At 40.4% G+C, this 15,765-nt stretch overlaps 1 protein-coding gene across 6 annotated transcripts in view; it reads right to left on the reverse strand.

Moving 5' to 3' along the window:
• Window positions 1-1,965: 1,965 nt before the first annotated feature.
• LOC126080971 (phospholipase A and acyltransferase 4-like) overlaps window positions 1,966-15,765 on the reverse strand; it is a 94,132-nt gene continuing 80,332 nt past the window's right edge. For 5 of the 6 annotated variants that reach the window (XM_049892288.1, XM_049892294.1, XM_049892291.1 and 2 more), the window contains 2 exons: window positions 3,887-3,995; window positions 1,966-2,743 (listed from right to left, as the gene is read on the reverse strand). In XM_049892288.1, the coding sequence (XP_049748245.1) occupies window positions 2,427-2,743; window positions 3,887-3,995 (426 nt within the window). In that variant the 3' untranslated portion in view covers window positions 1,966-2,426. The remainder of the gene's footprint in view (window positions 2,744-3,886; window positions 3,996-15,765) is intronic. The other variant, XM_049892290.1, reaches the window with a different exon arrangement.

A 15,765-nucleotide genomic window follows, 5' to 3' on the forward strand; every position in this document is an offset into this window, starting at 1 on the left:
GGAGTAGGTTAAACAAGTAGAGGTGAGGGCAGATAGATGCCAACCCACATGGAGATAGCTGAAGAACCAAACAGAAGCTGAAGAAGCAAGGACCTTCCTCCAGAGCCAACAGAAAGAAAAAGCCTTCCCTGCGAGCTGGCACCCTGAATTTGGACTTCTAGTCTCCTAACCTGTGAGAAAAATAAATTTCTGTTTGCTAAAGCCATCCACATGTGGTATTTCTATTATAACAATGTTAGATAACTAAGATATTCTCTCTCTTTTTTCCCTGCAATTTATTTGTTGGAAAAAAAGATCATTTTCCCCATAGAGTTTCCCAGAATCTGAATTTTGTTGATTCACCTGTGGGGTGTTATTTCCTTTCCTTCCTTTGATCCAGAGATCTGACCAGGTTCAGGTTAAATTTTTCAGCAAAAATATAAAAAATATCCTTATCCCACTCTCTGAATGTCTCTTTTTTACAACTTCTTATTCTTACTTCATGAATATATTTCTCTTATCTCATTGATGATACCTAATTTTTTTGTTGTTGTTGGAAAAATTTTATATGTCAAACAATATAGTAGACTCCGTGACAACAATGGTGAAGAAAAGAAGTCATGGTCCCTGGATGCACGGAATAACAATTCTAGTGAGGAAAATCAATATTAATTATAAAAATAAATAAATAAAAGCTAAGTGCTACAAATGAGAAATAGATGGAACTGAGAATGCTTTGGCCTAATCATGGAAAGTATGCAGAATCTTCATGGGAAGGATCCAGTGTTTCCATCAAAGGGAATAGGTATTGCATTGTTACTTGTTCTAGAAACAAATTGATCTGGGACAGGAAAAGTGGCAGTGAAGTAAGCCTTAGATGGGAAAGATCTTCCTCATTTCTGTGTGATCTTGTGATATTGGGGCCCGGACCCTGGATGAGAAGCCATGATAGGGAGCACTGCCACTGTGTAAAGGTGAGCTGGGTCTTTGACATGGAGGTAGATCAGGACCAAGACAGGAGACCCACTCAGGACTCTCTAAATATATGGACTGATGTGGGCCTGGGCCTCTGAGCACAGCCACATTTAGGAGTAGCAGTAGCAAGTTATTGCATTTGTTGTTCTTCACTTCGGGTAACCCAGAACTTCCAGTAAATTTTTATTATTACCTACATCCTGGTATTTGCTGTATTATTAGGATTAACAGACCAATCTTTTGTATCCTTGAGATACTTAGAGAAGTGGAAGGTGTCACCTCTCCTCTGGGCCAGAATGGTGGTAGCCATGGTAAGCCCTCTGGAGGATGGCTTTATCCAGTGGGGAGAGTTGCTAGTGACAGAAACAACAACATGGTAACCTGTAGGATGAGAACACCAGAATGGAAGGACGTGGAGACCTGGCCATTTTGAGACCACACCTGAATCATGCAGGAAAATGGCTGGGAGCCATTTTGAGGAAGTGTAATTCCCAGAAATCAAACCAGGGGAAATTTGACTGTGTATCTTCACATAGTAGTCCCAAAACTTGTTGCCATTGAGTCAATTCTGACTCAAAGCAACACTAGTCACAGTTGACTAAAGCCTAAACTCTGTGTTACAAATGAATGTCCTTTAAAACAAAGGCTGAACAAAAGAGGATGCTGGGAGTAAGGTGGAAAATGTCCTTCTGTCAGAGATTTGGATTCATGTACCAGATAATGGGATTACACAAGGAGGAATCTTAGTCCCTTGCCCACCATGAGAGTGAAGGTAATCAAGGCTGAAGTAAAATGTATTGAGCAGATTTATTGAGTATCTGCTATGGGTGAGGGACTGTGCTAAGGTGTCTTACTTAGACCAACTCATTTAATCTCAGCAAAATATGATGAAGCAGACATCATTGCCCTGACATTTTAGATGAAGAAGCTAAAGCTCAGAGATTAATTGAGGAGCATTTTTCGAGGTTGTGCAGTGAGAAGTGCCCAACAGATAATGATAGTTTCTTCGCTTCGAGGATTCGTGAGTTTACAGTCAAGTAGTGGAGATATTTGATGAAGGGGTAACAGGTTTCACTCTTTTATTCTTTAAGAATTTCCCAGTCTTGTTACAAATGGTCTTTCCAAAAGCTCGTGAGAGAGACAGTCAGGCACACAGAAGAACAGCTGGTCTGTGAAGTAGCCTCTAACTCGGGAATTTTGAAAAACTTCTTCAAGCAGTTATTGTTGGGGCGAGTATCACTCAAGGGATAAAAAGCAATAGGGACACAATTCCCATTGATGCCATTGCACAATTACCCTGCAAAGTAGAAAAATGAATTGTTCTGAGTCAAAGACAAGCCCAGGACTGCTGTTCTCTCCCTCTCATATCACACAAAGCCATATTAATTTTCATGCCCACCATATTCATATATTCATATTCACCATTTCACAATTTTCAATGCCTGGAAATTTTTATCAATGTAAGAAATGTTTCAAGGGCTCCTCTGATGTTTTCCAACAGCTGCCCTCTCCCCTCTTCCCTTTATAAACAGAACTCCAAAAGGGACTGCCAAAGGGGGTCTTACCTGGTTGCTGTGGCGCCTGCCATATCTCAGTTCCGTGGCAAAGTGCTCACAGTTGCAACACAGAAGGTTGTACTTCACCTTCTTACCAATTGTCTTCTTCGCCAAACTGATAATCTCATCAACAGGCCGAGGTTTGTACTTACAGTCCAAGTAGTTGCTGACCCAGTACTCGTCTTCCTTCACTACTTCCTTCAGAGGCTCCTGTTTCACCACAACCTGGATCCCTAAAATAATAAGATGCTGGACAAGTCAGCCCTGGAAAACCTACCTGGGGTCACAACAGACCGTCCTTGGAGTGCTACTGCACTCATTGGTAAGGTTGAGAAAAGAAGGGAAAAAGAACAAACAAAAAATTCCACTGTTGACCTTTGAATGTGTTTATCCCTTCCTATTCTTTTGCTCTTGTTTTATGGTAATTTAACATGAATAAAATTATACAACACACAGATTTTGTTACCTAAATATGTAACAATATGTGAGAATATGTTCCTATAGCAACAAATGTGGAACTCCATCATAATTTGGAAGGCTACCATGCTATTATTCCGTTATATGCAGTTAGTTATCTTAATTTATTTGACCAGTCCTCTATTGCTGGGCATTTAGGTTAAATTCTTTCTCTGTTATAAACAGTTATATTACAAACATCCTTACGTCTTATGCAACTTTGGGCATCTGTCCAATTCAGAGAGAATCGTTTCTTGAGTACCTACCAAGACCATGAAGGCTCTTTTACATATATCATCTCACTCATTCTTCTTCACATCCCTTTGAGGTAAAAAGCCTATCTCCATTTTACAAAACCAATCTTTTGGAGCCACAGAAAATAGGATACCCGGTGGTCAAGAGTTACGGAACCAGAATTTGCAACAACTCCAAAGATATGACTATTTCTACACTATTGTGTGGAAACTTTGAGACTCATTGGCAACTGGAAATGTTTTTTGTAGTTTTCCTGAATCATGTCACCTGTCATAGCTCTGGGCATTTAAGAAAGGTTCACAAGACAGCTAATAAGAGATGCGTGCCACATTCCATTCCCTAGTGAATAAAGGTCCAGAGTATTGTGTTTCAAGAAGAAACAGACAAATTAATAAAACCAGTTGCTCTCAAGTCAATTCTGACTCATGGTGACCCCATGTGTGTCAGAGTAGAACTGTGCTCCATAGGGTTTTTAATGGCTGATTTTTCTGAAGTAGATTGCCAGACCATTTTCCTGAGATACTCTGGGTGGACACAAACTGCCAACCTTTTAGTTAGCAGCCAAGTGCACTAACCTTTTTTACCACACAGGAACCTATTAATTGTGATTTTGTTCACATTTCTAAGCTCAAAACTTGTATTTTAAACAAATGGTTCATTTTTACCTGATTTGTTCAAATGGACTACATTACCATCTCCCATATAGATGGCCCAGTGCTTATAGGCAGCTCGAGAAATTGCAATCAGGTCTCCAGGCTGTGGATCTTGGCAAGACTGCAACAGAAAAAAAAGAGGGAGCATTGATACACTTGGAAACACCAATGACCTGGCTGGAGGGAGCTGCAGGTCAGAGCAGACACTCATTGCCTTCATCCCCTGGTAGGAATTCTAGAAAGCTAGACCCGACACAGCCACTTGCCAAGTTTTCTGGATTAAGAAACTGAATCTCAAATGGGTGAGGTGAATTGAAAACGATCCCCCAGGTGGTCATTGCCAGTGTGAGAGCTGCAACCTGTATTCATAAAATTTAGACCAATGGGTCCCTCCACCCACTGGGCTGGGCTGACGATCCTCTGGAATGTTTTCAGGCTAAAAATGGCTCTTCAAGGATGCAACAGATCTGTATTCACTTAGTTATGATTGGACAAGTTGGACAAATTACCTAAACTCTTCAAGCCCAAGTCATCATGTGCAGATTTGGGAAATGAGACCTACTTGGCAAGTTGGTTGTCATGACTTAATGAGCTAGGAGCTTTCATGTGCCTGGTACTGTAGTATTCCATCATTAGTGTGTCTTTTTGTCATGCTGTGGTGGCTTGTATGTTGCTGTGATGCTGAAAGCTAGGCTATTAGTATTTTAAATACCAGAGTCTTAGTTATCTAGTAATGCTATAACAGAAATACCACAAGGGGATGGCTTTAACAAAGAGAAATTTATTCTCTCATAGTCTAGTAGGTTACAAGTACAAATTCAGGGTGTCAGCTCCAGGGGATTGCTTTCTCTTTCTATCCATTCTGGAGGAAGGTACTCGTCATCAGTCTTTCCATGGTCGGGGAGCTTCTCAGGCTCAGGAACCCTGGGTCCAAAGGACATGCTCTGCTTCCGGCACTGCTTTCTTGGTGATCTGAGGTCCCCCAACTCTCTGCTTGCTTCCCTTTCCTTTTATCACTTGAACAATAAAAGGTAGTTCAGGTCACACTCCAGGGAAGCTCCCTTTACCTTGGATCAGGGAGGTGACCTGAGTAAGGGTGGTGTTACAATCCCACCCTAATCCTCTCAACATAAAATTACAATCACAAAATGGAGGACAACCACACAATACTAAGAATCATGGCCTAACCAAGTTGACACATATTTTTGGGGGGAGGGGCAAAATTCAATCCATGACAACTAGTAAGGTTACTCATGGTGGACAGGTTTCAGCTGAGCTTCCAGACTAATACAGACTAGGAAGACAGACCTGGTGGTCTACTTTTGAAAAAACTGGTCAGAGAAAACCTTATGAATATCAGCAGAACATTGCCTAATATAGAGCCAGAAGCTGAGCCCCTAGATTGGAAGGAACTCAAAATATGACTGGGAAGAGCTGCCTCCTCAAAGTAGAGTAGATCTTAATGACATGGATGGAATCAAGCTTTCAAGACCTTCATTTTCTGATGGGCATGACTCAAAATGAAAAGAAACAGCTGCAAACAGCCATTAAGAATTGGAACATGGAATGTATAAAGTATGAATTTAGGAAAATTGGAACTCATCTAAAATGAAGTGGAACTCATAGAGATCAATATCCTAGGCATGAGTGAACTGAAACGCACTGGTATTGGCCATTTTGAATCACACAATCATATGGTCAGCTATACCAGGAATGACAAATTGAAGAGGAATGGAGTCCTATTCATCATCAAAAAAAATTTTGAGATCTATCCTCAAGTACAACACTACCAGTGATAAGATAATATCCATACAACTACAAGGAAGGCCAGTTAATATGACTATGATTCAAATTTACACACCAACCACTAAGGTCAAAGATGAAGAAATTGAAGATTTTTTACCAAATTCTGCAATCTGAAATTGATCAAACATTCAATTAAGATGACTTGACAGTTACTGGTGATTGTAAGGCAGAAGTTTGAAACAAAGAAGAAGGATCTGTAGTTGAAATACATGGACTTGGTGATGGAAAAGATTCCAGAGATCACATGACAGAATTTTGCAAGATCAAAAACTTATTCACTGCAAATACGTTTTTTCAACAACATAAATGGTGACTATACACATGGACCTCACCAGATGGAATACACAGAATTCAAATCAACTACATCTGTGGAAAAAGACAACGGAGAAGCTCAGCATTATCAGTCAGAACAAGTGAAGGAGCCGACTGTGGAACAGACCATCAATTACTCATATGCAAGTACAAGTTGAAGCTGAAGAAAACTAAAACAAGTCCACGAGAACCAAACTACAACATTGAATATATCCCACCTGAATTTGAAGGCCATCTCAAGAATAGATTTGACACATTGAGCACTAATGACTGAAGAACAGATGAGTTGTGGGATGACATCAAGGACATCATACATGAAAAAAGCAAAATGACATTTAAAAGACAGGAAAGAAAGAAAAGACCAAAATGCATGTCAGAAGACACTTTGAAACTTGCTCTTGAATGAGTAGTTAAAGTGAAAGGAAGAAATGATGAAGCAAAAGAGCTGAAGGCAAGATTTCAAAGGGCAGCTTGAGAAGACAAAATAAGATATTATAATGAAATGTGCAAAGACCTGGAGTTGGGAAACTAGAAGAGAGCAACACGCTCCACATTTATCAAGCTGAAAGAGCTGAAGAAAATGTTCTAGCCTTAAGTTGCAATATTGAAGGATTCTATGGGTAAAATATTGAACAATGCAAGAAACATCAAAAAAAGATGGATGAATACACAGAGTTACTGTACCAAAAAGAATTGGTCGGAGGCGGAGCCAAGATGGCGGACTAGGCAGACGCTACCTCGGATCCCTCTTACAACAAAGACACGGAAAAACAAGTGAATCGATCACATACATAACAATCTACGAACCCTGAACAACAAACACAGATTTAGAGACGGAGAACGAACTAATACGGGGAAGCAGCGATTGTTTCCAGAGCCTGGAGCCAGCGTACCAGTCAGGTACGGCACAAGCACAGAGAGCAGCTCCACGCCCCTGAACTAACCCCGGGAGGGGGACCAGCCGGTTCCACGGGCGACGTGGGACGCAGCCGGTAGGAGAAGTCCCCGGGAGGCAGTGACTGGTCTTGGAGCAGAAAGAGCAGCGTCCGAGCCGGGGAACCATCCCGCAGGGATTTGGACTGGACGCAGGTACGGCATAAACACGGAGAGTTGCTCCACCCCCCTGAACTAACCCCGGGAAGGGGACCAGCCGGGTCGCAGGCGGCGTGGGACGCAGCCGGTAGGAGAAGTCCCTGGGAGGCAGTGACTGGTATTGGAGCGGGGAGAACAGCGTCCCAGCCGGAACACTCGGTCACGGCACAAGCACGGGGACCTGCTCCACCCATCTGAACTAACCCCGGGAGGAGGCCCAACTAGTTCTCAGGAGTGGCACGGCCACGCGGCTGGAGGGACGAGAAGTCCCCGGGAGGCAGCGACTGATTTTGGAGTCGAGAGTGCACCGTCCCAGTAGGGGAGCCTTGACGCTGGGCGTGGGGCTCGAAGCAGAGGATCTGACCGTGACTCCAGCGGGCCAGACCCCCCGGGGGCAATCTCCACACAGTCAGCACACATAGGCGACGCGGGGTCTCAGATATAATAGTCATTCCAAGCAAGACAAGCAACTCTGGCTATATTCTGAGGTGCTACTCTCCTATCTCTCTGTTCCCTCCCCCACCCTCCCCAGGCGGCTTCATTAACATCTGAATAGCCTGAGCCAGAGGGAGAACTCTGATAGGGATCTGACTGCATTTTTTTTTTAGCAGATTTTCTGGAAAAACTAGTTTCCCAGGGATGGCTCAGAGACAACAATCCATATCAAACCACTTAAAGAAGCAGACCATGACAGCTTCTCCAACCCCACAAACAAAAGAATCAAAATCTCTCCCAAATGAAGATACAATCTTGGAATTATCAGATAAGGAATATAAAAAACTAATTTACAGAATGCTTCAAGACATCACAAATGAAATAAGGCAAACTGCAGAAAAAGCCAAGGAACACACTGATAAAACTGTTGAAGAACTCAAAAAGATTATTCAAGAACATAGTGGAAAAATTAATAAGTTGCAAGAATCCATAGAGAGACAACATGTAGAAATCCAAAAGATTAACAATAAAATAACAGAATTAGACAATGCACTAGGAACTCAGAGGAGCAGACTCGAGCAATTAGAATGCAGACTGGGACATCTGGAGGACCAGGGAATCAACACCAACATAGCTAAAAAAAAATCAGATAAAAGAATTAAAAAAAATGAAGAAACCCTAAGAATTATGTGGGACTCTATCAAGAAGGATAACCTGCGGGTGATTGGAGTCCCAGAACAGGGAGGGGGGACAGAAAACACAGAGAAAATAGTTGAAGAACTCCTGACAGAAAACTTCCCTGACATTATGAAAGACGAAAGGATATCTATCCAAGATGCTCATCGAACCCCATTTAAGATTGATCCAAAAAGAAAAACATCAAGACATATTATCATCAAACTCACCAAAACCAAAGATAAACAGAAAATTTTAAAAGCAGCCAGGGAGAAAAGAAAGGTTTCCTTCAAGGGAGAATCAGTAAGAATATGTTCTGACTACTCAGCAGAAACCATGCAGGCAAGAAGGGAATGGGACCACATATACAGAACACTGAAGGAGAAAAACTGCCAGCCAAAGATCATACATCCAGCAAAACTCTCTCTGAAATATGAAGGCGAAATTAAGATATTTACAGACAAACACAAGTTTAGAGAATTTGCAAAAACCAAACCAAAGCTACAAGAAATACTAAAGGATATTGTTTGGTCAGAGAACCAATAATATCAGATATCAGCACAACACAAGGTCACAAAACAGAACGTCCTGATATCAACTCAAATAGGGAAATCACAAAAACAAATTAAGATTAATTAAAAAAAAATACACATAACAGGGAATCATGGAAGGCAATAGGTAAAAGATCACAATAATCAAAAAGAGGGACTAAATACAGGAGGCATTGAACTGCCATATGGAGAGTGATACGAGGCGATATAGAACAATACAAGTTAGGTTTTTACTTAGAAAAATAGGGGTAAATAATAAGGTAACCACAAAAAGGTATAACAACTCTATAACTCAAGATAAAAACCAAGAAAAACGTAACGACTCAACTAACATAAAGTCAAGCACTATGAAAATGAGGATCTCACAATTTACTAAGAAAAACGCCTCAACACAAAAAAGTATGTGGAAAAATGAAATTGTCAACAACACACATAAAAAGGCATCAAAATGACAGCACTAAAAACTTATTTATCTATAATTACCCTGAATGTAAATGGACTAAATGCACCAATAAAGAGACAGAGAGTCACAGACTGGATAAAGAAACACGATCCATCTATATGCTGCCTACAAGAGACACACCTTAGACTTAGAGACACAAACAAACTAAAACTCAAAGGATGGAAAAAAGTATATCAAGCAAACAATAAGCAAAAAAGAAGAGGAGTAGCAATATTAATTTCTGACAAAATAGACTTTAGACTTAAATCCACCACAAAGGATAAAGAAGGACACTATATAATGATAAAAGGGACAATCGATCAGGAAGACATAACCATATTAAATATTTATGCACCCAATGACAGGGCTGCAAGATACATAAATCAAATTTTAACAGAATTGAAAAGCAAGATAGATACCTCCACAATTATAGTAGGAGACTTCAACACATCACTTTCGGGGAAGGACAGGACATCCAGTAAGAAGCTCAACAGAGACACGGAAGATCTAATTACAACAATCAACCAACTTGACCTCATTGACTTATACAGAACTCTCCACCCAACTGCTGCAAAATATACTTTCTTTTCTAGCGCACATGGAACATTCTCTAGAATAGACCACATATTAGGTCATAAAACAAACCTTTGCAGAGTCCAAAACATCGAAATATTACAAAGCATCTTCTCAGACCACAAGGCAATAAAACTAGAGATCAATAACAGAAAAACTAGGGAAAAGAAATCAAATACTTGGAAAATGAACAACACCCTTCTGAAAAAAGACTGGGTTATATAGAAGACATTAAGGAGGGAATAAGGAAATTCATAGAAAGCAACGAGAATGAAAATACTTCCTATCAAAACCTCTGGGACACAGCAAAAGCAGTGCTCAGAGGCCAATTTATATCAATAAATGCACACATACAAAAAGAAGAAAGAGCCAAAATCAGAGAACTGTCCCTACAACTTGAATAAATAGAAACTGAGCAACAAAAGAATCCATCAGGTACCAGAAGAAAACAAATAATAAAAATTAGAGCTGAACTAAATGAATAAAAAAAAAAAGAACAGAAAAACAATTGAAAGAATTGACAAAGCCAAAAGCTGGTTCTTTGAAAAAATTAACAAAATTGATAAACCATTGGCTAGACTGACTAAAGAAATACAGGAAAGGAAACAAATAACCCGAATAAGAAATGAGAAGGACCACATCACAACAGAACCAAATGAAATTAAAAGAATCATTTCAGATTATTATGAAAAATTGTACTCTAACAAATTTGAAAACCTAGAAGAAATGGATGAATTCCTGGAAAAACACTACCTACCTAAACTAACACATTCAGAAGTAGAACAACTAAATAGACCCATAACAAAAAAAGAGATTGAAACGGTAATCAAAAAACTCCCAACAAAAAAAAGCCCTGGCCCGGACGGCTTCACTGCAGAGTTATACCAAACTTTCAGAGAAGAGTTAACACCACTACTACTAAAGGTATTCCAAAGCATAGAAAATGACGGAATACTACCCAACTCATTCTATGAAGCCACCATCTCCCTGATACCAAAACCAGGTAAAGACATTACAAAAAAAGAAAATTATAGACCTATATCCCTCATGAACATTGATGCAAAAATCCTCAACAAAATTCTAGCCAATAGAATCCAACAACACATCAAAAAAATAATTCACCCTGATCAAGTGGGATTTATACCAGGTATGCAAGGCTGGTTTAATATCAGAAAAACCATTAATGTAATCCATCACATAAATAAAACAAAAAATAAAAACCACATGATCTTATCAATTGATACAGAAAAGGCATTTGACAAAGTCCAACACCCATTTATGATAAAAACTCTTACCAAAATAGGAATTGAAGGAAAATTCCTCAACATAATAAAGGGCATCTATGCAAAGCCAACAGCCAATATCACTCTAAATGGAGAGAACCTGAAAGCATTTCCCTTGAGAACGGGAACCAGACAAGGATGCCCTTTATCACCGCTCTTATTCAACATCGTGCTGGAAGTCCTAGCCAGGGCAATTAGGCTAGACAAAGAAATAAAAGGTATCCGGATTGGCAAGGAAGAAGTAAAGTTATCACTATTTGCAGATGACATGATTATATACACAGAGAACCCTAAGGAATCCTCCAGAAAACTACTGAAACTAATAGAAGAGTTTGGCAGAGTCTCAGGTTATAAAATAAATATACAAAAATCACTTGGATTCCTCTACATCAACAAAAAGAACACCGAAGAGGAAATAACGAAATCCATACCATTCACAGTAGCCCCCAAGAAGATAAGATACTTAGGAATAAATCTTACCAAGGATGTAAAAGACCTATACAAAGAAAACTACAAAGCTCTACTACAAGAAATTCAAAAGGACATACTTAAGTGGAAAAACATACCCTGCTCATGGATAGGAAGACTTAACATAGTAAAAATGTCTATTCTACCAAAAGCCACCTATACATTTAACGCACTTCCGATCCAAATTCCAATGTCATATTTTAAGGGGATAGAGAAACAAATCACCAACTTCATATGGAAGGGAAAGAACCCCCGGATAAGCAAAGCACTATTGAAAAATAAGAAGAAAGTGGGAGGCCTCACCTTACCTGACTTCAGAACCTATTATACAGCCACAGTAGTCAAAACAGCCTGGTATTGGTACAACAACAGACACATAGACCAATGGAACAGAATTGAGAACCCAGACATAGATCCATCCACGTATGAGCAGCTGATATTTGACAAAGGACCAGTGTCAATTAATTGGGGAAAAGATAGCCTTTTTAACAAATGGTGCTGGCATAACTGGATATCCCTTTGCAAAAAAATGAAACAGGACCCATACCTCACACCAAGCACAAAAACTAACTCCAAGTGGATCAAAGACCTAAACATAAAGACTAAAACGATAAAGATCATGGAAGAAAAAATTGGGACAACCCTAGGAGCCCTAATACAAGGTATAAACAGAATACAAAACATTAACAAAAATGATGAAGAGAAACCCGATAACTGGGAGCTCCTAAAAATCAAACACCTATGCTCATCTAAAGACTTCTCCAAAAGAGTAAAAAGACCACCTACAGACTGGGAAAGAATTTTCAGCTATGACATCTCCGACCAGCGCCTGATCTCTAAAATCTACATGATTCTGTCAAAACTCAACCACAAAAAGACAAACAACCCAATCAAGAAGTGGGCAAAGGATATGAACACACATTTCACTAAAGAAGATATTCAGGCAGCCAACAGATACATGAGAAAATGCTCTCGATCATTGGCCATTAGAGAAATGCAAATTAAAACTACGATGAGATTCCATCTCACACCAGCAAGGCTGGCATTAATCCAAAAAACACAAAATAATAAATGTTGGAGAGGCTGCAGAGAGATTGGAACTCTCATACACTGCTGGTGGGAATGTAAAATGGTACAACCACTTTGGAAATTCATCTGGCGTTATCTTAAACAGTTAGAAATAGAACTACCATACAACCCAGAAATCCCACTCCTCGGAATATACCCTAGAGATACAAGAGCCTTCATACAAACAGATACATGCACACCCATGTTTATTGCAGCTCTGTTTACAATAGCAAAAAGTTGGAAGCAACCAAGGTGTCCATCAACGGATGAATGGGTAAATAAATTGTGGTATATTCACACAATGGAATACTACGCATCGATAAAGAACAGTGACGATTCTGTGAAACATTTCATAACATGGAGGAACCTGGAAGGCATTATGCTGAGCGAAATGAGTCAGAGGCAAAAGGACAAATATTGTATAAGACCACTATTATAAGATCTTGAGAAATAGTAAACCTGAGAAGAACACATACTTTTGTGGTTACGAGGGGGGGAGGGAGGGAGGGTGGGAGAGGGTTTTTTTATTGATTAATCAGTAGGTAAGAACTGCTTTAGGTGAAGGGAAAGACAACACTCAATACATGGAAGGTCAGCTCAATTGGACTGGACCAAAAGCAAAGAAGTTTCCAGGATAAAATGAATGCTTCAAAGGTCAGCGGAGCAAGTGCGGGGGTCTGGGGAACATGGTTTGCGGGGACTTCTAAGTCAATTGGCAAAATAATTCTATTATGAAATCATTCTGCATCCCACTTTGAAATGTGGCGTCTGGGGTCTTAAATGGTAACAAGCGGCCATCTAAGATGCAGCAATTGGTCTCAACCCACCTGGAGCAAAGGAAAATGAAGAACACCAAGGCCACACGACAACTAAGAGCCCAAGAGACAGAAAGGGCCACAAGAACCAGAGACCTACATCATCCTGAGACCAGAAGAACTAGTTGGTGCCCGGCCACAATCGATGACTGCCCTGACAGGGAGCACAGCAGAGGACCCCTGAGGGAGCAGGAGATCAGTGGGATACAGACCCCAAATTCTCATAAAAAGACCAAACTTAATGGTCTGACTGAGACTGGAGGAACCCCAGCGGCCATGCTCCCCAGACCTTCAGTTGACGCAGGACAGGAACCATCCCCGAAGACAACTCATCAGAAATGAAAGGGACTGGTCAGCGGGTGGGAGAGAGATGCTGATGAAGAGTGAGCTAATTAAATCAGGTGGACACTTGAGATTGTGTTGGCAACTCTTGTCTGGAGGGGGGATGTGAGGATAGAGAGAGAGGGAAGCCGGCAAAAGTGTCAAGAAAGGAGAGACTGAAAGGGCTGACTCAAGAGGGGGAGAGCAAGTGGGAGTAGGGAGTGAGATGTATGTAAACTTATATGTGACAGACTGATTGGATTTGTAAACGTTCACTTGAAGCTTAATAAAAGTTATTAAAAAAAAAAAAAGAATTGGTCGACATTCAACCATTTCAACGGGTAGCATATGATCAAGAACCAATGGTATTGAAGAAAGATGTCCAAGCTGCACTGAAGGCATTGGCAAAAAACAAATCTTCAGGAACTGATGGAATACCATTTGGCATGCTTCAACAAACAGATGTAAGGCTAGAAGCACTCACTTGTCTATGCCAAGAAATTTAGAAGACAGCCACCTAGCTGACTGACAGGAAGAGATCTACACTTGTGCCCATTCCAAAGAAAGATGATCCAACAGAATGTGGAAATTATCGAACAATATCATCAATATCACATACAAGTAAAATTTTGCTGAAGATAATTCAAAAACTGTTGCAGCAGTACCTCGAAAGAGAAATGCCAGAAATACAAGCCAGATTAAGATGAGAATGTGGAACAAGGGATATCATTGCTGATGTCAGATGGATCTTGGCTGAAAGCAAACAATACCAGAAAGATGTTGTTATGGAGAATTGTGTCCCCCCAAAATATGTGTCAACTTGGTTAGGCCATGATTCCCAGTATTGTGTGGTTGTCCTCCATTTTGTGATTGATATAATTTTCCTATTTGTTGTAAATCCTAATCTCTGCCTGTTGTTCATGAGGCAAGATTGGATTATGATGAAGAGGATTAGGGTGGGATTGTAACACCCTTGCTCAGGTCACATCCCTGATCCAATATAAAGGGAGTTTCCCTGGGGCGTGGCCTCCACCACCTTTTATCTTGCAAGAGATAAAAAGAAAGGGTAGCGACCAGAGAAGCGGGAGCTCATACCACCAAGAAAGCAGCACTGGGATGACAATATGTCTTTTAGGTCTGGGGCCCCTGCTCCTGAGAATCTCCAGGACCAGGGGAAATTGATGACAAGGACCTTTCTCCAGAGCTGACAGAGAAAGAAAGCCTTCCGCTGGAGCTGATACCCTCCCCCCAATTTGAACTTGTAGCCTACTAGACTATGGGAAAATAAATTTCTCTTTATTAAAGCCATCCACTTGTGATATTTCTGTTATAGCAGCACTAGATGACTAAGACAAATGTTAGGCATTGGACTGTGTGGATCATAACAAATTTTGGATAGCATTGCAAACAATGGGAATTCCAGAACACTTAATTGTGCCTGTGAAGAACCTGTACAGAGACCAAGAAGCATTCATTCGAATAGAACAAGGGGATAATGCGTGGTTTTAAGTCAGGGAAGGTGTAAGTCAGGGCTGTATCCTTTCACCATAATTATTCAATCTGTATGCTGAGCAAATAATCTGAGAAGAAGAACACAGGATTAGGATTGGTGGAAGACTCATTAACAACCTGAGATGTGCAGATGACACAATCTTGCTTGCTGAAAGCAAAGAGTACTTGAAGCACTTCCTGATGAAGATCAAAGACTACAGCCTTCAGTATAGATTACACCTCAACAAAGAAAATAAAAATCCACACAACTGGACCGATAAGCAACATCATGATAAATGGAGAAAAGATTGAAGTTGTCAAGGATTTCATCTTAATTGGATCCACAATCAACACCCTGGCCAATGCACCTTGTACACAGCCACCACCTCTCAGGTGAGGCTCACATGTTGCTATGACACTGAACAGGTTTCAGCAGAGCTTCCAGACTAAGACAGACTAGGAAGAAAGGCCTGACGATCTAGTTCCAAAAATCAGCCAAAGAAAAAACGTATGGATCACAATGATCAACTTTGCAACTGACCATGGGGGTGTTGCAAGA

Source organism: Elephas maximus, chromosome 7 (assembly GCF_024166365.1).
Source record: "Elephas maximus indicus isolate mEleMax1 chromosome 7, mEleMax1 primary haplotype, whole genome shotgun sequence".
Lineage (NCBI taxonomy): Eukaryota > Metazoa > Chordata > Mammalia > Proboscidea > Elephantidae > Elephas > Elephas maximus.